The sequence below is a fragment of the Crocodylus porosus genome, unplaced genomic scaffold (genome assembly GCF_001723895.1).
Source record: "Crocodylus porosus isolate Cpor-Errol unplaced genomic scaffold, CroPor_comp1, whole genome shotgun sequence".
Lineage (NCBI taxonomy): Eukaryota > Metazoa > Chordata > Crocodylia > Crocodylidae > Crocodylus > Crocodylus porosus.
The window spans coordinates 2,433,067-2,457,889 of record NW_017728934.1 but is presented as its reverse complement, the minus strand read 5'-3'; the positions used below and the strand labels follow the sequence as shown (position 1 = coordinate 2,457,889).

Below are 24,823 nucleotides of genomic sequence, written 5' to 3'. Positions count from 1 at the left end.
AAATTCAGTCCCAGTAAAATGGCTTTCTTCACAGACTTAACTAGATTTAGTAAATTCAGTAGAAATGGAGGCTTTCACCACACTGAGGGCAAGTTCCAATCTTTCCACCACTGCAAGTTTCTCTAAGGTCTTTCTTGAATGTTATGCTGAGTTTCTTTCACACAGAAGACAAAAGTTCTTTTTTTCTTCGTTATGAAATTGTTTAATTTTTCAAAATAGGAAAGACAGTATAGATCAGCTTCAGGTAGATCTAACCTGAACTGCATACAAGTATTTAAAGAACCACTCACTCATTAGAAATAAGCCACACGCCCTCTAATGGCAGGGATCACCACGTAGTTCATTTCCTAAATTTTGAAAGAGCCTCAGAAAGAGAACTTCATCTTACAGATGTATATTTTTTGGTTTGATGGTTAAACAGGGTTCTTTTGCTTTCAACATTATAACACAAGGTAAATACCAATATCCATATTCTACTAAATGAATGCGTCTAGAGCTCCTTTGGTTATGGAAGCTGCACTGTACTTTTGTTTCCAATCGAGTTCAAGTAATGAGATTAGAGCCTGCACTAGATGAGCAAAAATGTTGTCAGCTGAAACACCCCCCACAAAGTCAACCCTCCTAATGCTCTCAAAATTAAGTGATGCTAGTCTGATACTTAATGGGACAATCTCTACCAGAAATCTCAAAATAAAAGTTTAACTGTTTCACATCTGGGAAAGACTCAACAGGTAACTAGAGTATGAAAACAAGACTTTAGCATGCCAGTTGAGGGTTTAAGTATTTTACTATTCTTTTCTTCTTCTTAGTAGGAGCTGTGAAGTAATGAAGAATGCCAGATCCAGTTACTGATTTTTACAACCTTTAGAAGCTAAAGCTTCATGCAAACCTCATATATTAAGTCAGCTAACCATGACAAATCTGGATAAGCAAGAAGCCTTTTGGACAAACTGAATACACAAACACGGAGCACTGGAGACTAGGTCCAGAAGCAAGGGAGATACGGACCATGTTTGATTACAGAAAAGGTTGGTATGTCATAACTGCATTCTCCACAAGAGGGTGTTTTGCTACTGGAGTTGTCAGCACAATCTCCTAGAGCAGCTGCTGGAGGTCATGCCAAATCTGGGAACAACCCTCAAATTATGCTGCCCAGAAGAGCGTGCATAGCATGGCAGCAAGACTTTTGGAAGGGATGACAGATCCCAGACATACAGTAAATCCTGCATACAATGCATTACGCTGAAGTAGTTTTTAAATAGCTGAGGCTGTTCTATACCTGCTCCCCATTTATTTGCTAATAGTTTAACCTCCCCCCACTCCAGAACTCCATTATGAGAGACCCAAGATAGAGTAACAAAAGGATTTATTCTCATTTCCTCTTATTGGAGATCATTTATGTACAGAAACGGTAAAAAAACCTTAAGAGCCTTCTAGGAAGAGCAAGCAGATATGCTGCTGGAAATAAAATCATGGGCACTGGAAAAAACTGAAAGAAGTCAGTTCTCTTTGATCAAGGAATGAGGCATTTGAGGGAGTCTCTCTTTCGCTATAGCTCCTTGTTTTTCAAATATCCTTGATGACTTCTTCAAGCTCTTCTTTCGTGTACATGTGAAATTTCATCCCAGGTTCCACTGTTGCCAGCTAGAAGAAAAGGAGGAAAGGGTTAAACGTAACTGCGCACTTGCATACGTGAGGAAATGACAGCATGGGGCACGGAACAAAAAGAAGGCACACCAGAGAGCAGCTGTTCCTTCTCAGCTGCCTGATCTGCCAGCCCAGCGAGATAGCTCCAGCCTGTAACATGCTCTTTGATTCCCTAAAATAGCTGCCTGCTACAAAAATAGCTTCTAATTGATTCAATCACCCCATAGTAGCAGCAGCTCAGAGAAGTGCCTATGGGGAACTCTCAGGTTCAGCTTCTTCCTGACTGCAGGGACGGATGGGTTATAGCATTCGTTCTTCAGCAAATACTTCTCAAAAGGGGGCTTAAATCACAGGGCAGCCCAGACCCATTTTAACCAGTCAGATGCAGAAAAACATTCCTTTGCCCGTCAGCTTTAGGGGTAATACCAAGGGGTTAGCAGCTTTCTTTTTTAATATCCAGGGTTACAAGCAGTGTCTTGTTACCCAGGGTTTAAAAAAAAGGCTGCAACAACTTAGATCATTAAAGGGACAAGTTGTTAATGACTACACTGATTAACAAAATTAACTTCAACCTTTGGACCACTCTGGCACTAGGCAGATGGGATGGAAAGCTTGCCACTGCTGCTATGCATCAACAGAAGAGACGCAGAACATAGGATCTCTGTGCATCCTGAAAGCTCCTGGGTCCAACTGCACCCCTCTGGGGGTGCCCAAAGACACCAAAAGGGGAGAAAAGGAAAGTCATTAAGAGATGCAGGAATTAAAAAGAACCTTTAAAGCCAAACTTTACAATGACTGCTAGAAAGGAGGCAAATGTTAAAGTATCCAACATGAGGCACTTTAACTGGAGCCAGCTTTTAGAAGGGGAGCAGTACTTTGTCAGAAGTGAGGTATATGTAAAGTTAAGCATCCAAAATAATCTGTAATAGATTTTGCCTCAAGTGATGGATATTGTGTTTCCCACCCCAGATCACTATTCAAAGATACTCAGAGTTATTCAGGTTTTCCAGGCCTGTCTGAACCTCCTTCAAGTCTAAACTTCACTCAGTCATTTCCTCCTGACAAGGCTTCAACGGGAACAGTCACTCTTCAAGAAAAGAAGCAAAGTTGCTTTTGATGCTCTCTACCGATGCCTTTAGCCAAGTGGTCAACGCATACTAAACGGCCTCATAACCATACCTTGGTATTGTTTACTATTGTTTGCATGACATTTTTTTTTACTGAAGCAAGGGGTTGGGTCTAAGCAAAATGCGTTTTCAAATGTAAGCTAAATTTAGAGGTTCACATATTTTGCCTTCCAGCCTTTCAGTTACAGTAACTTTAGGTAAAACATTTCTCAGGCAGAAGAATGACTTGAGTCTAGCATCACTTTAATCCTCCTAACATCATTCTCATACTTACCCCGATAGCGATTCTCAATGCGCACAGAGATATGCAGAGTACATTTAAGCCCTGTTAAATGAGGACCTCACATATCAATGTACAGTAATGTGTACAGTGTTTTCTTCACACTGTGCCACAGGTTGTCCAAAGAAAATACCCATTTGCGAGGTTTCTGGGGAAGGTTCAAGATCACGATCTGAGAGACTAATTCCCATCCAACATACTCCATTTCCCTTCTCAGGACAGCCCAATTCTTTTGCCTCAAAAGAGGATCACTAGTATAGGATGCTAATATAACTTGTACAATCCAAGAGGCAAGACATATATGCAGTTGGTCCAATTAAAGGCATCACCCACAAATATCCTTGTTGATGGTCAAGGTACAGACACACAACTGTAACATCACTCCAGTACTACCTTCTACAATGCAATACAGTTATACTTTTCTTCAATGGCTAGTACTGTTCAGGGATGGCACATAGGGAAATCTACTGTAATGCAGAGTATGTACCTTGGATCTGAAACATTACTATGCTTAACACGTTATATGAAAAAATAAAAAAGTTATGGCATTCTTCAGCTTCCTTCCTTACCTCACTTCCCTTAAAATTTCAGCAGCCATCTTTCAGACAGCTCAAGTACTTGTCCTTCATGACTCAAAAAAGGCCACATCAGAGGATGGGCACCCAAAAATTAGAGGATGGTTTTGAAAGTTAGCACCAAACTCTTGTAATTATTTGGACAAAGCACTCAAATGGGACACACACTCAGCCCTGTTTTATAACAGCTCTTGAGACTGTTACAGGCATGATTTAAGCAGCCACTGAGTGAAGGGAAGAATAAAGAGGACATAGAAGGAGAAGAGCAAATTAGAAGCCAATTACATGATTTTAACATCCAGTCTCATAACATGTAAGAATAAGTATAATGCAGACATGCTCAAAAGTCTGCTTATCCATGCTTCATGATTGTGGGAGAAAACTAGTTAAGTTTTCACTTGCTTCTAAAATGTTACGTACTTGGTTCAAGAATTATTTTGCAAAGCTTCCATTAACCACTAGGAAGCAGAGGTTAGCATAGAACACGTTTATTCTCAAGGGTTTGACAGACTTCAAATCTCTCTTTAGTCTTTCTGTCCAACAGAAATTTTTGGCAGTTATCCAAGACTGAATATAGCAAGTCCTGACTGTATAGTTTTCATTCCTTGTAATATTATATGTGCCAGGGAAGCATAGAAGGGTACACCCTTGCTGTCACAGGTCTGGCTTACTTTAGGGCAGAAGTGGGCAAAATGGTGGATCCAGCCAGCAGCTGGACTCCATTTCCCAGCACCCCCTGCCCACATGGCTGCAGCCAGTTCCCATGGAGACCCCAGGAGCTATGGAGACATGACAGTGTGGGGCCAGGGTTTCCATGAAGACCAGCCCCGGCCTGCTGGCAGGCTGTGCTGCTGGGCAGGGAGCTGCTCCGGGACTAGGGTTGGGATCCTGTGGCAGTGACAGTGTGGTCCGGAGCTGGGGTGTGCAGGCAGCAGATCTGAGCCCTGCTCCAGCTCCAGACCATGCTGTCACTGCCGCAGGATCACAGCCCTGGAGCTGCTCCCAGTCCGGCCCTAACAGCACTGGCAGGTCTCCACGGAAGCGCTGGCCCCACACTGTCACAGCTCCACCATTCCTGGTGTCTCCGTGGATGCCAGCCTGCAGCGAGGTGGGCAAGGACTGCTAGGAATTGGAGTCTGCCATGGACCCAGCCCAGCTCATGGGCTTGACTTTGCTCACCCCTGCTCTAGGGTCTGGCATCAGGACTGCCAGCAGGAGACCCAAAGTTTTGGGAAACAATATGAAATCAAGTGTAGTCATACTCTGGGACTGCTGCAGGACTCCAATATTTACTCAAGCAAGCACTCAAAAGGTTAGCAGCAAAAACACACAAAACAAGATACAAAAGAGAAGACTTCTAATCTTGTTTTGGATAGGCCAAACTAAGCCTGTAACAATACATGGATATTATGGGGCTAGACGCTTTAAAAAAGAAAAAAAAAATGTAGAGGTACAGTGACCCAAGCATCTACCATCCTGAGGAGAGACTGAAGGTTTTTAGAGTTAGAGAACGGCCCCCCCGTTTTAAAATTTTAGATATTCTCTCACCCCAAGTCACTGGTGGGACATGTTCTCTTTTAAATGAGTTATCTACAATCAACTAACTTTCTCAATGAAAAAAACATCATGAAAAGACAAATCTATAGTACAGCCAGTTAAGTCTGAAATAAAAAAGCAAGGAATAAGCAAGGCAGATTGTTCTTTCAGTCAAAATACTACAGAAACTCCTCTAATGTTCAACATGCCAGGACAATAAAACAAATTACCTCAATATTAGTTGCATTCAGTTTCTCTTCCATGACTTGTTTTAGGATGATGAGAGAGGACTTGATTGCTTCTTTCAGTGTCATTGACTATTTAAAACAAACAAACAAACAAACAAACAAACAAACAAGTTAGCATCTCTTTTTTTCCTTTTTCTGATTTCCTGAACACACCCATCCACTTGTTTCCCTGAACGAAAAAGTGCCACCTGCTCCAGAAACCTTGCACCTCTCCAAAATGCCAAAGAAGCCATCAGTGGCAGAACAGAAACATGTTACTGTATTACATGCATGCCTTCCTTCTGCTCTTTTGGCAATGTATTTTGGACAGTGTAATAACTAATAGTCACAAGGTACACAGTTTTCCTTGCTGTTCGGGTATATCACAGTCCTCTAAGGATTTAACATGACATTTTGTTAAAAAACTATGAGGCTACTGCAAGCTACTACTGTCTTTTTAGATAGTCCCCCTTAAGAGGGGTCTATTTAAGAAGTCATCCAAGACAAGTGTACTAGATGTTGGTTGCAAATATCTGGTGATTTATGGGTTTCCCACAGAATAAAAAAAATTCTGGAAAACTTGGACTTTATTAGCATGAGTCCTTCCACAAGTCAGCTTGTGGAGGCCAAAGATCTAGGCAATACTCAGGAACTGTTATTAGCGGATAGTATTCATTCTCATGTGTAGGGCAGGGGCGGGCAATTATTTTGGGTGGAGGGCCACTTAATGAGTTTTGGTGTGCTGCTGAGGACCACCTGGGTAGCCCCACCCCTTGACAGTTGTGCCACCCCCCTGTCACCATCTTGGAACCCCAAGTCCCACCCCTAACCCCTGACTTTTACCACCAAAAGTCCCTCCCCTTGTCCCCCAGAAATACTTGGGGGGGGGTGCCATCTTTAAACCAGAAAAAAAACCAAATCATACACTAAAATGTTATAGTAGGTGTTTGACTTTTAATTTTATCATAAAAAATATTTTTGTCATGATTTGTGTTTGCCTAATGTATAGGGACGACTGCATAATAACTTTAAATAAATTCTTAGTTTTGTATGTTGTGGTGGGGGGGGTGTGGGAGGGGTATATATGGGGAGGCATAGGGTATGGTGGGGTCTGTGTATATGTGGAGGCAGGGTGTGGGTGTGAGGGAGGGTGAGGGAATGAACTCAAGGGAATGTTTCAGAAGGACCCCTTCTTTCCCCCCACAGCCCCTAAAGTGTACCAGCAGCAGGCAGGGCACAGGTGCCTGGTAGGGCACAGCTCTGGCCAGTGCTGCACATTGCAGCAAGGGGCGCAACCTCCCCCGGGTTGTCTGTATTGCCAGTGCTCCCTCCCACTCACATGCAGCCCCTGCACTTGCACAGCACAGGAGTGAAGCCCCACATGCTGGAGATGGCTGGCTGCCTTCCTTCCCTGCATTGCACAAGAGAAGCCTTAGGCACTGGAGCCAGCTGCCTTCTCTGCTGGGGCTGCACTGCAGATGAGGGGAGCCCCAGGTGCCTTCCCCTGGAGGGGTAGGGAAGGCAGCCAGGTCCAGTACACTGGGCTTCTCTCTAGTGTTGCACAGCCCCGGCAAGGAAGGTAGCTGATTCCAGCATATGGGGCTTCCCTGCTGCGCTGTGCAAGTGTAGCAGCTGTGCATGAGTAGCAGGGAGCGCCAGCTATACAAAGGCTTAGGGGAGGCTAAGTGCAAAGTGCAGTGCTGGCCTCAGCTGGGCCCTGCCAGGCATGAGTGGCCCGCCTGCTGCTGCCACTGCCTGCTGGGGCTGCACACCATAGGCAGGGAGCGTGGGGGAGTCCCAACACCTGCCACTCTCCCTCAGACACAGGGCTATCTGGAGAGGGAGGCGGGAAGGGGGGACAAATCAGGGTGACCACCCCAGGCCCTGTGCTTTGGTGGGGCCTGGAGCTGGACGGAACAGCAGTGGTACAGAGCTGGGCAGAGCAGCGGCTCTGCGTGCAGCCACTTACTACCCCTCCACCACCAACAGCAGCGACAGCTTCTTTAGGTCCAGGGCCTGTGGGATCGGAGTGAGGGCCCCGCATGAGCTGATTTGCCCTGGCCCCACACCCCGCTCAGGTCAGCTCTGCTCACACCCACACGCTGTCCACTCAAGCTCCGCGCTCCCACCACCCCTATGGGCACAGACTCCATGCTGCCACCAGTCCCAAGGCCCACGGCATGGCTCTTAACCAGCTGCAGCCCCGCTACTTCCCTACCTGCTGCCCGGAGCCAGCAGGAGACTAGGGAAGTAGAGCAGGTCCCTGGGGCTGCACAAGCAGCAGCAGCAGCCCTGCAGGGAAGCCGCACACTGGCTGGGTGGGGCCCTTCCACCCACAAGGGTGGGAGAGAAGGCAGTATGGTATGTTTTTGGAGGGTGGGGGTGAGAAGGGAAAGAGGTATACACATGGGTGCCTCACTCCCACCATTGCAGGCAGAAGGGCTGGGCAGGGCACAATTTGTTGGTGGGTGCTGCAGGCCATATGAAAGTACTTGGTGGGCTGCTTCCTACCCTGAAAAACACCAGCCTCAAGTCATTTAGTCAATATGCCATGTAACCAATTCTGCCTACGGACAAAGTGGGGGCAATACCTTACAGGATGTTGCAAGGACCAGCTGGCCAATTAAAAGATAGAATTTTAAGCTCGTTCCATTACCTTGTGGTAAACCTCTTGCAGAGAGCTCTGTGCACCTTCTGAGGCAGACCCAATTGCTCTTGCATCACACTGTACAAATGTCCCTGAAGGGTCCATGTGAAACCTGCCAGGAATACAGTTAAGAGTGAACACCAGATAGTATATCTTATGACACAACATAACAAAATGCTTCATTAGAAATTTTAGAATAGTGCAATCAATATTCTCTGCAGAACCCAGTTTACAGATGGAAGCCAAGAGAAAAAGAAAGCAATTCCTCATCTGAGTGTAATTAACTTGTGGCTATGCGAAACTCATTGCCACAAGGTACTGCGGAGGCTGATAATTTAACCAGATTCAAAAGATAATTGGACAATTTCATCCAGGATAGGTCCACTAGCAGGCAGTAGGCCCTGCATAAATACTCATTCCTCTTGGCATCCACATACTGCCTTGTAAGATACAGAATACCAAGCTATCTAAAAGCAGGGGTTAGCAACCCTCAGCACATGCGCCAGAGCACGGCACAAGGCCATTTTGTTCCACACACTACAGCCAGTCTGGGCTCTGGGCAGCTGCCACTGGCCATGGAGCCAGGCTGCTCTCAGCAGGTGGTGGGGAGGCTGCAAGCCCTGCTGCAAGTAGCCCAGCCTCTGTGGTAGGCAGTAGCTACCCAGAGCCTAGGCTGGAATGCCAGGCAGCCAGGAGGCTGCAAACAGCTGCACCAGGGTTCAGAGACCTGGCCCAGCTCTGTGGCTGCTGGTGGCTGCACACGCTTCAGGGCGCACAGTAGGAAAGGGTCCAGGGCTGTACTGGCACAACAAGGATCGGGCACCTCACAGCTCCCCCACCATCTGCCCCTGCACATCGACATCTTTCAAGCCCAGGCTGCAGGTTTTTCTGGTACTTGGCCCTAAAAATGTTGTCAACCCCTGATCTAAAGTCATCCTTGCTCTGAATAGCAAAATCGGAGGGAGTGCTGAGACAGAAACACCATTTACTGATGATGCCTAAGGGTTTAGGGAGGGAATCCTGATTTGAGCTGACTTTGAGGGAGCCAAAGGATCAAGAGAGACCCTAAAGCAAACAAAACCCAATTGGTAGTCAGCAGTAACATAGCGAAGGGTAAGCAAGGGACCAGGCCCAGATCTCACCGTAGGGGACATCTAAAATGGCAGCAACAGTCAGGACAGGTAAGACTGACAACCCACCCACATACTGGAGGGTTCTGCCCAGGGCACAGAACTTGCTCGTTATGCCTGTGATGACTGTAGCTTGGCTACCCCGATTAGAGTCGGACACTTGTTCAGTCACACCTCCAAGCAATCTTCACAGAAGGAATGGGATCTCTTGTTGTCATGAGAGCTGAGGCCACAGTTACCTAAAGGGACAGACCTCAACTAGAGATTCTTCTTACTGGCTGTCCCTCTAACTGCATTCATGGAGTTTTTCCCCCCTCCAGAAAAGCCTGGATCTCTGAAATGTACTAGTTTCTTGTTACAAGTGCTCCACCTCCTCCCTAAGGAATGTTATAGCAAGCTCCTGGTATTACATTACTAGTGGCTCTCTTAGTCCTTTTAGAAAAGTATGAAAATTCTTCCTATCCCCAGCTTATTTTAAAAAATGTTTTAAAATTAATATATACTGCAAATGTCACATTCTGTCAGACACTAAAGAGGCATCCTTTGTACTAGCCTACAGGTATGTTACAGGATTAGTATCTCTGTCAGGTGCATATGACGATAAGCCCCAAACATTTGGTTTATATGCGATCCTAGCACCAGTCCTTAAACAAAACAAAACACCTGAAGCACCACAAAAGAGACATCCACCCACCCCTTATAATGATGGGTATGATTTAATGAACATGGTAGACTTACAGCTGGGGTCCTTTTTCATCAACACCTCCAAACAGCAGCGCTACACCAAATGGACGAGACTGTAAAAAAAAACAACACACAGAATGTTTGAAAGATTGGAATAGTCGAAGCAAATCAAAGAAAAGCCACTAATGTGGCCTCAGACCATGTCCCATAGAGCTCTCAACTTACCATAGCACCTGGATCAGCATCCTCCTCTCCAAACTGCAGGGCTAGGTTCGACACAGCTTGTGTCACACTCTCCACCGTCATGATTTCGTTATATGTAAACCAGTGATTCTGTATGGGAGAAAAGTTGGGGGGGAAACAAGGGCTTGAACTATGACTTTCTAAAAGCCAGTTACTACTTTCACATGATTATTGGTTTATGAGTGGCCTGGCAACAAAGAATGAAACAAAGGTCTTGAAAGTAGCAGGCCTGCCATGTAGCTTAGCAATGGTGCTCTGAACCATCAGTTCCACTCCCTGTCTTAGCAAGGTCTCTGCGTATTAGAGGCAGCACATTCAGTCACTGGTTGGAGACAAAGTAAGCAAAGTTCTGTGTTACCCACAAGTGATACCCCAGGCTAGAAGAAACTTCAGGAGAAGGGGATCTTCAGGTCTGGCTTGGGATGGAAGAACTACCAATTCACAAGGATCATACTTTCTTCATAAACTGTGGGTTCATTCTTTTATTAGTTTGCTACTCCTAAAAGGATGTTCAATACTCTAGAACACTAATGAGTGTGAATGCAAAGCCAGGGCACTTGTTCTAGTTCAGAACTACACTGCAGAAAAGAAGGAATTATAAGCTACTCTAAAAGAAGGAAGTGTGCCAACATGCTTTTTACTCATTCATGCAAGCTGCAAAGCCCCCAAGGAAGAGCCCCTCTACTACAGAATTATGGTCATTTCCCTCTTCCCACCAAGTTCTCATTTATAAAAAGAAAAAAGGAACTGGGAAAATATAAACATAGTTCTGCCAAACACCTGAGATATCAGTAGTTGAGTTTAGTTGCAAATTACTCCTCCTGCACACACCTATTTGCCTTTGCTACAAAGGTTTGCAAGTACCTGGGTCCACTATATGCCATAAGAAGAACATATTCTCAGAACAAGTCTTAGGAAGGGGAAAGGCAACATTTTAATGAGAGGCACTTAAAGAAGGGATACCTGTGTCTCCACTCTTGCTTTGTCAATTAAAGTCTTTGCATCAGCTATTAATCCACTCATAGCACATCCTGGAGCAAAAAGAGGGAAGAACAGGACAAACGATGTTAGTAACTTAAATAGTACATTTGTCCTTTGCAATCCTTCAAGTGTTTCACTAACTTGCATGTTTACAGTTGATTGAAATACCAGTTTATAAGTAAAGCAAATTGTAATGCCATATGGCTGCTGGGACATGGTTATGGGTTATAATATTAGGAAAAATCAAAGGGAAAACTAGAATGCCTAGAAAAAGCCTCTACCTCCACGATTCCCACCAATTTTCACCATTTAAAAGAAATGTTTTAGAGGTTCCTCTTGCGTGTGTGTGTGGGGGGGGGGGCAGGGACAGGGGGAAGAGAGGCTAAGAGAACATATTTGACAGTAAATCTTTCTTGCGGCCCCCCCATGTATGCAGGGGCCTGCCTTTACCAGAAGAACAGGCTAACGTTAGTACTCCAATCAACAAGCTTCCAGCATACAAACTGGCCCTGGAACAAGCTTTTACATTGCCATAATTCCCTCATCGCCTAGATCTAAATTTGGGGACAAGCTTGCCTTAGGGAGGTCACACAAGAGTGAGAGTTACAGCTGCTGTTTCCTGCTCCTGTAACTATGCCCTGCTGGCCTGGAGCCTGGAAAACCAGTGACCAGAACCTGGTATTTACTGGGACTTCAACAGTCATTCCCCATCCTAGAAAGACCAGGTCTTTGCAGAGTTGACTTCAGAAGCCATATTTCAGAAGAAGACTTTCACTAAACTTCTCTAGGGAAGATAGTTCAGTTACACCTTAAGGGTGTGACAGATATCCACACATCTTACCATAAGATTAAAAAATATATAGTAGCTCATCCTTACCTATATGAGAATCTATTTCTACAATTTTCTCAATACTGCTAGGTTCCATAAGCGGAGATGTGATTCTTTTCTCCACAGCCAGGCAAACGCCCTCTGATGTCTGGATCCCAATGGCTGTGGAACCAAGCTAAGAGCATAACATACAGTTACCAGTTATCCTTAATCCAGGCCATTAGGGTATACAGTTGGTAGGCAATTACATGAACATCCCTCCTTGAACTACATCATATGTTTTTATCCCACAATAACGCACCTGCAACAGCAGAAACAGACTGCATATACAATAACGTTTATTCACAACAGATACAGAACAATACATAACGATGGTTGAGTTTAAGGCATCGCAATTTAGTCTACGAATCTGGGGAAGTCAAACTGCACATCTGAATTTCTGGGTTCTGATGAACTCTTCAGCTATCCTTTCACAGAATTAATCCATATCTTCCCTTCACCAGAGGTTTACAACCACTGGGCAATGGCCTGCAAAGGGCTGGCTGCCAGGTTGCAGCACGGGACTCCCACTCAAATCCCCATCCATCCACCTGGGCAAATGGCTTCTGCCACCAGCAGGGATGCGCAGGGTCAAAGCTAGTGGGTGGGACAGCCCCAGGAGGGAGGCAGCTAGCTCCGTGCACCCTGTCCCACTCCTGTGCCGGTCTGCAGGTTGGGAGAAGGAATCCACAGCATACATACAGGCTGGGGAGTTCCCCTCTTGAAAGCACAGAGGCAGAACAGGAGATGACCATGAGCCGCTAATGCCAGACCACAGCCAGCAAGGCCAGCCATACCTTGTCATGCATCCAAAGATGCATCTCAAGCCAGTCCAGAGAGGTGATGCTCCCCCTCTATGCGACACTGGTCAGGCCACAGTTGGAGTACTGCATCCAGTACTGGGCACTGCACTTCAAGAGGGATGTGGCCAGCCTGGAGAGGGTTCAGAGAAGGGCCACCCGATTGGTGAGAGGGCAGCAGGACAGGCCCTATGAGGAGAGACTGAGGGACCTGAACCTGTTCAGCCTCAGCAACAGGAGGCTGAGGGGGGACCTGGTGGCTGCCTACAAACTCATCAGAGGAGATCAACAGCAAATAGGTAGAGCCCTTTTCTCCCCAGCACCACCTGGGGTGATGAGGAACAATGGTAATAAGCTGATGGAGAACAGGTTTAGGTTGGAGATCAGAAAGCAATTTTTTTTTTTTACAGTTAGGGTGGCCAAAATCTGGAAGCAACTTCCCAGGGAAGTGATCCTCGCCCCTACCTTGGGCAAATTCAAGAGGAGGTTGAATGATCACTTGTCTGGGGTCTTGTGAACCCAGCATTCATTCCTGCCTGTGGCAGGGGGTGGGGCTAGATGATCTCTTCAGGTCCCTCCTGACCCTAGCTACTATGAAACTACTACCCTAAGCTATGTCATCATAAGGTCACTTTTAAGAAGTCTAAACAATTTGAAGGGCCTCATGAAACCTAATTTTTCCTTTGCATAAGAAGGGTTTTAGATATAGTGGTTGTTTCTAGGCAAAGACCTTTAGGCCAGATGCATTTGAATTAGCTATTTTTATTGTTTGATTTTCCTTTTAATTCCATTTATGTCAAGCTGCTTGCCAGTTGCAAAATACACAAAATGTTTCTTCCATCTGCGGGTGAAACAAGTTCTCTGAACTCACATGCTATACTGCTTTCCATACTGAATTTAGATTTCAGTATGTTGGTACTTTGCTTGTAACATGTAGGGTTTGTCAACACCAGGAAATTGATCTACATAGCACGGAGAGTAGAATAAGCGCATTCATGCAGTAAGCTATGCTAATTTAATTATAGTGATAAATTTCCTAGTATAGACAAGACCCAAGTTATTCCAAATACATTGAACAGAAAGAATTCTCCAATTACAGGAGTTGCATAATGACACTCACTTCTAGGTTGCCTCATAGATTGGGTCTTGAAATATTAAGTTTACTAGCAGCAGGTTTACAGTTTTGGTGAGAAGCGATCCTTAGTTACCTCAGATGCTTAACTCCCAATGAACACCTGACACTATTTTATTGTACTTATGAAACACAATTCTGGTTAGAGGCATTGTAAAGATTATATTTAACATGCCCCAGTTTCTTCCCCTGTACAGAGAAAGATATTCCATGCATCTTGAGCATAGGAAAAAAACTCACCTAAGCATTTAAAGGAGCCTTCTAACCTGCAAAAATTCAGTGCATTTGTAAGCTTAGTGATGGAACTGATGGGAACAGAGACAAGTGAGTTTATCCAAGGTTAAAGACCAATGTAACATTTGAAATGTTTCAAAGCTTAACAGGATTTGAATGGTTTCAAAAACAGAGCATTTCAGGTGCAGACAGATGCACATCCCCCTGTAGCCCCTCCCTTTTCCCAGAGCACTTCAAAATTGCCAAATCAGCATGCAGCAGTGGTGCTCTCCAGCTAGGGAGTATAACAGTAGGCTTGCTTCGTCCTGTGGCTGTACTGTCCCCCACCCTAATAGGAGGGGGCAGGGGTGAAGAGGTAGGAGGGGAAGGAATACAGCAAACAGTCAATGAGCGCTCCATGTCCCTCAGCTGCTGCTGATCCTAAAGATTGCCAGTACTGTCCAGAATGAGATTGGGGGCGGGGGGATGGTGCTGCACTATGGAGTGCCTGGAAGACCAATCTACTGTAAACAGTTAATATGAAAAGATATAAAACTGCACCTGTTCCCCCCCCTCCAAGTACACTTCGCCACTTCTGGAGCATTTTATGAAGCTCGCGTGTCTGTACACTCACTTTATTAAGCATTTCAAAAGCATTTTAAATGTTACATCTGTCTCCAGCCTAACAGATTAGATTTCTACAATCCTCCGTTGCATATGAAAACTGTGAAAACTTGGACAGTATACAAGACAATGGCTGTGGCAAGACTGGACTGTGGTAAGACTGCCACAAGAAAATCAAATTCTGCTAATGGCTTGGAACCCATTAGGTGTCGAGACAGTGGAGTGCTTGCAGTACCCAATACCAGTCCCATGCCATAAAATAATAAAAGTGGTTATAGTTGTTGGCAGAGACCTAAACCACTCATGGCATGCCTGTGTAGCTAAGAAAGCAAGAAAGGGCTGGGCCAGCGTAGCCAGTGAAGGCAAGGAAACTACATATGCATTTCAATTGACCTAGCAGCTAAAGACAACAAAAGACTAAATATGCATTTCAAGAGAAACTTGTAGAAGGTACAGGAAGGGATGCCCTGTACCGGACAAATGCACCCTGATCACATTAACAGGCACCATATCTAAGGTGTAATGTATGTCTGGAGTTTGGTAAACAGACAATACCAGTGCAAGCTATTGCAAATTTGCTCCATTAACAAACAAATATCCAAAGACAGGTTTGGTGACATCTCTCAGGATCCTGTTGGACCACTCAGACCCATCACCTGTAGATTGACCTATAATTGCAGGGGCTGCAGAAATGCACAAGTCTTCACACCTAGATGATCCAGAATAGGAGCCACGCAATTAACAGTTAAGATACGATGATCAACCTTTTCCTCCCTGTTTGTTTGGACTCCAGCCAACCGTCAAAAAAAATGCTTTGAAGCCATACAATTAAACAGTAGAAATTCTAAGCAAATTTGCCAGCAAGATGTGTGCAATCCAGACCAAGCCATCCTGCCACCCAGCTGATCAGTGAAGGATCCAGGCTTTGAGGCTGTACAAGAATTGCTTCCTGCCTGCATTAGGTAAAGATCTCTGTGCAGCTAAGATAATACTAAGGACTAACAGTGTGTTTTATATTGGGAAAGAGTCTTTTTCTGTTATTTAGTTTTGTAGATTGTTGGAAGTTATTAACACAAGCCTTTCTGTTAGACATTAACTGAATGTTATGTCACTTCTCAGAGCACTACGTTTAAAACCCACTTAAGTGCAACACTGCTACTTTACAAACAGTATGAATGCAGCATCATATTAATAGGCAAGATGTACTTAAGGTCTCTTGCTTCCAAAAAGCTTAATTAACTTGAATGGCTGCATCCTACCTGCTCCCTACTGGTTCAAATGCTTTGCTTCCCATAGCTCTGGCTTCTATAGGTATGGACACACATACCTTGGGAGCCGCTTCAAAGGGTGAAGGGGGACTCTTGCTTGTTCTAACAGGTACCTGTGAATAAGCCTGGAGCAATACAACACTGCCACTTCTACACCCAGGGTTAAGCTGGATCAGCTTTGCTTCACTTGTATCACTAGGGGCTTGTCCACAGGTAACTGGTAGAACCTAACAGCTGCTGTGCCCTTCAAATCAGCATCCCCCCACCTTTTTAAACAACTGTACATGTGTCCATATTATGTAAAAAAGGTTCTTTTCCTAATCACACTTCCACTAGAACCCTCTGGATCATATCTGGGAAGACACAGTGCCACTTTAAGAAGTAAACTGAAATCCAACACAGCTCTCAATTTAAACTCATTCCATGCATGCACAACCAGATAAATGCTAGACAGAGAAAACAGTCATCCCCAGTTATCAACAGGGACACTAAAACTTCGCTAATCCCAGACAGCAGTGGCAAGTAGCCAAGAAAATGAAGGTCACTTTAATAACACCAGAGTGTAGCTACAATTTAATAATCTTTAAGGAGATGATAATATGTAGAGACTAGGGGCCAGATCCTGCTCCAGTAAGTGCATAACAAGACTTGCTCAAGTCTGTGAAAAACTGTTAACACATTAAGTGGATGGATCCTTCTCCTACTTGTTGCGTTTTGTGACTTAGTCTTAAGACAAAGATCACAGCAGGTTACAAAAAGAGATGCATTAATGGATTTTCAGGAACTCAAGGTGGAATGAGATATCCCAGAAAATGATGCTCCATCAGACCAAGAACATTAAGGGCAAAGTGAATCATTTTAACCAAACTTAGAGAAAGGCATTTATACAGAGGTAGAGAATACCATGCTGGAGCTAATGCTAAGTTGAGTTCCATGAGAACTTTCATTTCAAGTGATCAGGACTTTTGTTCTAATAACATCCGGCAGCACATAAGCCTTTAGTAATTTCTCCAAGTTTTTGCTGTGTGGGTGGTTCCTTTTGGGGTGGGAACTTTCCCCTTCTAAGTCATGGGATTCTTTACTGTTACCCAGATCAATGTTATATATAAACAAAAATAGAAAGCTGCAAGCAATGTACCTGTGCAAAAGGGAATACAAAAATGGTAGGGTTCTGGTTCAGTCCTGACCCCAAATAAAAAAAACCACCCACTATACTGACTGACTCCATTTTTAAGAAGTGTCTCATCCTTCCTGACCAAAATTAGTCCTTCACTTGTGACAAGTGACAAAAAAAGTCACAACTTGAGCCATTCAGACTGTAATGCATGAGCAGCAGAAGTTCACAATACCTTTATGGCCTCAATCGCATATTCCACCTGGAACAATCTCCCCTCTGGTGAAAAGGTGTTCACACCCCTGCAATGAACCAAAAGTCAGAAATGAAAAAAAGGCAAAACACACACAATACACAAACAAAAAGCCCCAAACCAAACCTTGTAAATAGGCATAAGAAAGTGTAATTCTGGTTCAACCCTATTTGTTTCCTCATCTTTGTTAAGTAATGCCAGCAGGTAACGCAGAAGAAATGTGATTCAGAGACACAGGACAAAGGAAAAAAAGATACCCTGAAACTCTTGTGGACCTACTACAAATTTTAATCTAGGAGTGACCCTTCATAAGCAGACACTGGAAAAATAAACTTCCATTGACTTATTTACAGAAACGATGCATGTTACCACTGACTTAGGAAGGTCTTGCTAATATTTAGCCCAATTTCTTCTTCAGGTTGACAAATGCTACCGTCATCTTCCTTTTATGTTAGTTCTGATTCCCTTCATCTATGCCATGCAAGAATGGAAGTAACAAGTCTATCTTTGTATCACTGAAGGCTAAACAGCAGCTTGATCCCTCTAGCTATCTGGTACCATTCTTGGATATACTGGACATCAAATCATCTTGGGGCAGTTGGCAATATTGAGGTCACTAAGCTAATTTCCACCAATTTAAAAAACAAACAAACAGTGAAATGAAAGCTCGGGCAAATACCTCAATAACATGTAGTATCTTGTGATAAGACTGGAAGAATTCTTCTTTACCTTGAGAGATGCTAAGATATACTACATATTATAAAATGATGTATTCGGTATAGCACAGGCCCAGAAGTCAATAAACTGAAAGAAATCAGTGCCCCTGTTGACACACACTACTATTGATACCAAGAACTTAAAGCATCATTGGCATATACAAGAAATTCATTCCATTTCACTGAACTACCACTTCCCACAAAAATCTTGGACTCCTTGGCAATATTACATGTGCATCCTTCCTTTCCAAAATGAATAAAGTTAGGCAAGCTTCTGAATGCAAAACATTCCTTCTCAGGTCAGCAAGGAAGAGTGTCTTACATTCAAAAACTTGGCTCAGCTATGCTGTTGGGATAAAGTTAGACAATAAAAGATATCACTCTAAGAAATCGTAGCCTCTTGCTTAATTTCTGGACCATCATGGCTATAACATCACTTCTACACTACCATTCTCAAAAGGAACTGGTATTTTTGGGAGCGCAGGGTTGTCAAAAGAAGCAATAGTACACCACACTGCAGCAAGAACTAATGAAACTGGTTGGGAGCAGTGCCAAGTTAATGAGAAAATGAAAGAGAGAAACATGCTCCTGGCCAAGCCTCTAGAGATGGAAGCTATACAGAAGGAGTGGGCAATTATTTTGGCAGGAGGTCCACTTGGGGAGATTTAGTGAACTATTGCAGGCTCGGTCAGCTCCCCACATGCCTGTGCCTGCAGCAGATCACAGCTCTGCCCCTGGGCTCATGCTATTACTACCTTGTGATCCTGATCCTGATCCCGATCCCTGGCCCCGCCTGCCCATCCTGTTCCCAGATGCGGTTCCCCACCCACGGACCCAACCCATCCGCATGCCCTGCCCATGCGAGTCCTGCCCCAGCAATGGGCATAGGATACATGGGCTGGGGTGCCCGGGCAGTGAGGCCAGGGCCAACAGCAAGAAGCAGCCACCTCTAGGGCTGCTGGGAAACAGTCTGTCCACTGCGCCGCCCCAGTCCCGTTGTACACCTGGCCATAGACCACTGTACACCAGACACATGCACCACAACCCAGACTGCCCCACACGCCTGGGCAGAGGGAGTCAAGGGACCCGTTATGGGCCACACAAAATGTCTTGGTGGGCTGGATCCAGCCCGCAGGCCGTATTTTTCTCCACTCCTGTTATATAGCCTTGTTGCTACTGCCAAAAAGCCAGAGCCAGAAGTGCTCAGTACTGTGCCTCTGCATTGCCTTGCTCCAGATAAACACTTTGCAGGCATATTTGCATCAGAAATTGCTCTTGAAGAGCCCTTCAGGTAGCCCCACGAGCAAGGCTTCCATGTGGGGATAGGTAAATGGAATCAGACACTACCTACCAGTTCAAAGATACTCACAAGAGAGGAATGGTCACCTTGTTTCCAATGAAAAGAAAGCAGAAGGATACAAAACTATTTCATGGGCCACGAAGTCAACAAAAAAGCAGTACAGGAACCCCCACTTAGCACTCTTAATTGGTTCCTGAAAAACTGAGCCTTAAGCAAAATGAGCATTAAGTGAAATCAAAACTATCTGATGATCCAAGGTGGTGAACGCAAGTGTTTTTAATGACTCAAGATGGTGACTGCGAGCGTTTTAACAAAACTCGCTGAACGCTACGTGAAACCAGCTATCAATTTAAAATAAGCATTAGAGTGAAATAGCACTACGCAACATAGCGTTAAGTGGGGATTGCCTGTAACTAGCTATATTTTGAAGTTACCCCCTTCAGGCTGGCAGAGAGATGGAAATGGAGTTGAAGCCTCCCTGCACCACAGAAAGATATTTTGTCCGTAATACTGTAGCGGCATACTGCCTGCAAGTTGCACCATTACCTTACGTTAGGGAAAACAAGTCGTAAATACCTTTGAGGTTGCTTAGATTATTTGTTTAAACTACAGACCATAAGCAACTCCTCAATTTTCTTTCTACCAGATGATCAAATCCCTCCTTTGACTCGTGTCTGCTCCATCCCAACTTAAAAACGAACTGCCTGATGCAACATCTTTTTTTGACTCTTTTTACCTAGCTCCTGGCTTTTTTTTTTTTTAAACATATTTAATCTAACAAGGCAGCACCCATGCCAAGAACTTCTTTTGTTTTTATTTTAAACTGAACAAAACTGAGAGAGGCTGAGAGCTATGGGACTCTTCAGCCTGGAAAAGCACAGGCTCAGGGGTGATCTGGTCTATGAGATCTATGAAAACAGTCCCAGGCCCCCAGCCCATTAAAAAACTTCTAGTTTTACGAGTCAAATAGATATTATGTATGCATGGACACAAACATGTATGCATACATGCATACACATGGGTGTTGTATGTAATGATGCAGCCCCCCACTTTTGAAAATCCTTGATCCACAGAAGTTCAGGGCTGGGAGGGACCTTGTGAGATCACTGGGTGCAGCCCCCAGCTCCGGGCAGGGATGACCGCAGGGGTCAAGTAACCCCAGCAAGGTGCGCGTCCAGATCTGCCGACCATGACATTATCATATGTGCTGAGCATACCTGTATTGATACTGAGCCGGACTGACACACCAGCCCGCATTCTGGCTGTCTCGCATGGGGCACCGCAGCCATGTCAGGCATTAAGATTTGTGGCCAGGAAAGCCTGCGCTGGCCTTCAATGCACTGCCACCAGCACGGAGAGTGCAGACACGTGGGAGTTTTCCATGTTTTTTAATCATGCTATTAATGACCACCCATGCCACTCCCCTCTGGCTGCCCCCCGCCTTCCGCCTGCAAAGTGAAAGCAAAAGCCGCAAAACGAAGAGTCACGCTGTGATTCACCGGCCCGGACCGGCAGCTGGGATGGGGCTGCCACCGCGGGCCCGGCCCCGCGTAGAAACGGACACGGAGCCCAAGCAGGGCGGGGAGCAGGCCTCACAGTGGGGGAAGAGTTGGGGGAGGGAGCCCCACGTAGGCCCGGGCGTGACTCAGCCGCGGCTCCGGAAGGCGGGAGCTCGGTCCGCCCGGCCGCACTTACCGGTCGTACTCGGAGCGCGTGAGAAACATGATGATGATGGCGGCTGCAGCAGGGGAGAGCGGGCGGGGGCCTGTGCACGCGGCAGCGGGATGCCGGATCCCAGGCCCAAGCGCTCTCCAGGCCTCGGCACCTCGCTGCTGCCCTCAGCGCCGGCTCCGCACTGCGCAGGCGCGGTCCCACCCCCGCCGCCACCCCATTGGGGCAGCTCGCTTCACGGCACCGTGCACTAGCCAATAGACCTCCGAGGCGGGATCCCCGAGCGGCTCCTAACCATTGGCTGGAGGGCGGACTTGCCAAGCTGGGATTGGCTGCCGGCGTGCCAGGGGGTAGGGAATGCAGTGAGCCCGCTCTCCTACGAGGTAGGAAGGCAAGAGCCCGGATGGAGGGAGGTGAGGAACCAAGGGGGCGGGTCCCAGCGGAGCGGGCGGGGCCAGTGGTGAGGGGCGGGGCAGAGCCAGCCCAGGGTGGTGTAGGCGGTTGTTCTCGGTGCTCATCAGGGAGGGGGCAGTGGAGGATCTAGGCTTAGTCCCGCGAAGTGGAGGGTCCAGCAAGGCTGCAGTACCTCCCGCAGGGACTGGAGCACTGGTGGGTGACATTATTGCAGGCCTCACATATTGGGGACCAGTCCCAGCAGTTCAGGTATGGAGAGTGCATGAAAATCCATGTTTCTACTGAAAACCACCTCCCACAGTTACAGAAAGGCACGAGGCCGTGCAATTGGCTTAGCCCCCGAAGGCCAAACGAGCCAAAAATCAAGCCAATGATTTTTGAGCCAAGCGAGCCAAAAATGGAGCTAATGATTTTCAAATGAGCCAATGATTTTCTTATGCAGGGACCGGGACTCCCCGACCAAGATTCCAGATGGACTTGGGAGAAGTGCCGCCAGGCCTAAGGTCGGGGAGGACCAGGGTAGAGAGCTTCCGCAGGGGCTGGACGTGTTCAAATCAGCAGGTCCGGATGCTCTCCACCCCAGGGTGTTGAGGGAATTGCCAGGGGTTATTGCAGGGCCCCTGGCCCAGCTTTACGAGCACTCATGGTGCCCTGGCCAGGTGCCAGATGACTGGAAGAAAGCCAACGTGGTCTCCAACTTTAAAAAAGGAAAGAGGGAGGACCCGGGCAACTATGGGCCCGCTAGTCTCACTTCAATCCTGGGGAAACTCTTTGAGATGATTATCAAGGAGCACATCTGTGATGAGCCAGCATCAAAGATGATGCTTAAGGGTAACCAGCACGGTTTCATTAGGGGCAGGTCCTGTCAGACCAACCTGATTGCCTTCTATGATCAGGTCACAAAAGCCTTGGATGCAGGTGTCGCGGTGGACATAGTCTTTCTGGACTTCAGCAAGGCCTTTGACACTGTCTCCCACCCCATCCTCATTAAAAAACTAGGTGACTGTGGCATTGATGCCTGCAAGTCAGATGGATTACAAATTGGCTCTAGGGTCGTGCTCAGAGGGTAGTGGTGGACAGGTCTTTTTCGACTTGGAGGGAAGTGGGCAGTAGAGTCCCCCAGGGCTCGGTCCTTGGGCCCACATTGTTCAATTTCTTTATTAGTGACTTGGACAACAGGGCGAAAAGCAGCCTGTTTAAATTTGCTGATGATACCAAGATTTGGGGTGAGGTGGGCATGCTAGTAGGGAAGGACAGATTACAGCAGGACCTGGACAAGTTACAGGGATGGGCTAACGAAAATAGGATGGGTTTCAATACTGACAAGTGCAGGGTGCTGCACTTGGGCAGTAGGAACCAGGAGCATACCTATAAGCTGAGAAACTCTTTTCTCAAGAGCACGGAGGCAGAAAGAGATCTTGGAGTCATTATTGACTCCAAGATGAACATGGGCCGACAATGCGAGGTCACGGTCGGTAGGGCTAACCAGACCTTGTCGTGCATCCACAGATGCATCTCAAGTAGAGCCAGGGAGGTGATCCTCCCCCTCTATGCGTCAGGCCGCAGCTGGAGTACTGCATCCAGTTCTGAGTGCCACACTTCTGAAGGGACGTGGACAGCATTGAGAGGGTCCAGAGGAGGGCCACCTGCATGATCCGGGGGCAGCAGGGCAGGCCCTATGAAGAGAGGCTATGGGACCTGAACCTGTTCAGCCTTCAAAAGAGAAGGCTGAGGGGGGATCTGGTGGCTGTCCATAAACTCACTAGGGGGGACCAGCAGGGTTTGGGAGAGACCTTGTTCCCCCTAGCGCCCTCCCCCTGCCCGGGGGTAACAAGGAATAATGGCCACAAATTGTTAGAGAGTAAGTTTAGACTAGACATCAGGAGGCACTACTTCACAGTCAGGGTGGCTAGGATGTGGAACCAACTTCCAAGGGAAGTTGTGATGGCTCCTACCCTGGGGGTCTTTAGGAGGAGGCTAGACGTCTACCTGGCTGGGGTCATTTGAGCCCGGTTTTCTGTCCTGCCCAGGGCAGGGGGTTGGACTTGAAGATCTACAAGGTCCCTTCCAACCCTACCTCTATGAATCTATGAAAACGGATAACTTAAAGAATCGCCACATTTTCAAACTGATCCAGTGAGTCTGGCTGGGCTGATGATCACGCTCTGACAGCTTGAGAAGGTCGATGGGGTGACTGCGGCTGTGATTGCACCATTGCTGCATTTGCAGCACCCCGCCAACATGGCCATAAGGGCATGTAGCTATCTCTTCCAGTGGCTACATGAAAACATCCAAGTATGTGGGCGGCTCCGTTTTGTTGTAAGCCACCCCAAGCTTTTTTGCGGGGTGACAGATGGCATCCAAATCTAATAAAATCCATACGGCTCCAACTTCACTCCCCTCCTGCTGCTGCTTTTCCACACCATTTCCCCTCCACAGAGCTCAAGTTGTATTCATGCTCCATCAGTTCTTGGGCAGTTTTAAGAATCAAAGCCAAGGTTGATGTGTGGGCATGAGGTTTACACCTATCACTGAAACAGGAGGGAGGACCTCTGTGATGCTGCGTAAATCACAAAGTACATATCACAAGCTCTGAATGGCCTACACTGTTCCAGATACTTGTAGATGAGACCTTCAGCCCGTTGTAAATCTCCACATGCCTGATTTGCAAACAGAGGGCAAACAACGTATTTTCATTAAAGCTTAATGATTTACACCAGTGGTATCCAACTCATTTGGCCCCATGGGTGCGGGACCAGTCCACAAGCTGGATCTGGAACACAGAGCCAGGTCTTTTGGCCTGCAGCACCAGAATTTGGCAGCAGTGTTAATTACTGCAGCTTCCAGAGCCGAGGCAGCCTCTGTTCCTAGCACTGCCAAATTTCTGGTCCCATGGGCCAGATGAGACAGCTCTACACTTCAGACAGGGCCTGTGAGGCTCCCCATGAGGCCAGAAATTTGGTGGCAGAACAAGTGGTGGCAGTGTTAATTACAGCAGCTCCAGGAGCCACAGCAGTTAATGCTGTGTCACCTATCACCGCACGGACAAATTTCCAGATCTGTGGGGAGCCCTGTGGTTTGGCTGACATGGCTTTACAGGCCAGATCCAGCCCATGGGTCAGATCTTAGTCATCCCTAATAAGACTGAAAGAAAACATAAACCCACTTGAGAATTTCCTGAATCCATGTACAAGCCCCTGGACTTCATGCCATCAAAATGTTGCTTTCTGTATTCGGGAGGAACAACCAGCACCATACCTACAGGTTGGGGAACTCCCCACTTATCAGCATGGAGGCGGAAAGGGATCTGGGGGTCATCATTGACTCCAAGATGAACATGGGCCGGCAGTGTGGGGACGCGGTCAGGAAGGCC

The 24,823-nt window shown here is 46.4% G+C and overlaps 1 protein-coding gene across 1 annotated transcript; it reads right to left on the bottom strand.

The window, feature by feature from the left end:
- Window positions 1-1,349: 1,349 nt before the first annotated feature.
- PSMA5 (proteasome subunit alpha 5) lies at window positions 1,350-21,199 on the bottom strand. Its single transcript, XM_019546288.1, has 9 exons — window positions 21,061-21,199; window positions 17,332-17,398; window positions 11,955-12,081; window positions 11,060-11,127; window positions 10,079-10,186; window positions 9,908-9,966; window positions 8,049-8,151; window positions 5,396-5,482; window positions 1,350-1,644 (listed from the first exon to the last, which is right to left on the bottom strand). The coding sequence occupies exons 1-9, from the start codon at window positions 21,087-21,089 to the stop codon at window positions 1,567-1,569; spliced, it is 726 nt and encodes a 241-aa protein (XP_019401833.1). The 5' UTR covers window positions 21,090-21,199; the 3' UTR covers window positions 1,350-1,566.
- Window positions 21,200-24,823: the final 3,624 nt, after the last annotated feature.

Coding starts and splice junctions, on each gene's coding strand:
- PSMA5 (XM_019546288.1), bottom strand. CDS start 21,089: ATGTTTCTCACGCGCTCCGAGTACGACCG. Junction 17,399..21,060: donor ACGCGCTCCGAGTACGACCG/GTAAGTGCGGCC, acceptor GGTTCATTGCAG/GGGTGTGAACACCTTTTCAC. Junction 9,967..10,078: donor ATGCTGATCCAGGTGCTATG/GTAAGTTGAGAG, acceptor TTTTTTTTACAG/TCTCGTCCATTTGGTGTAGC.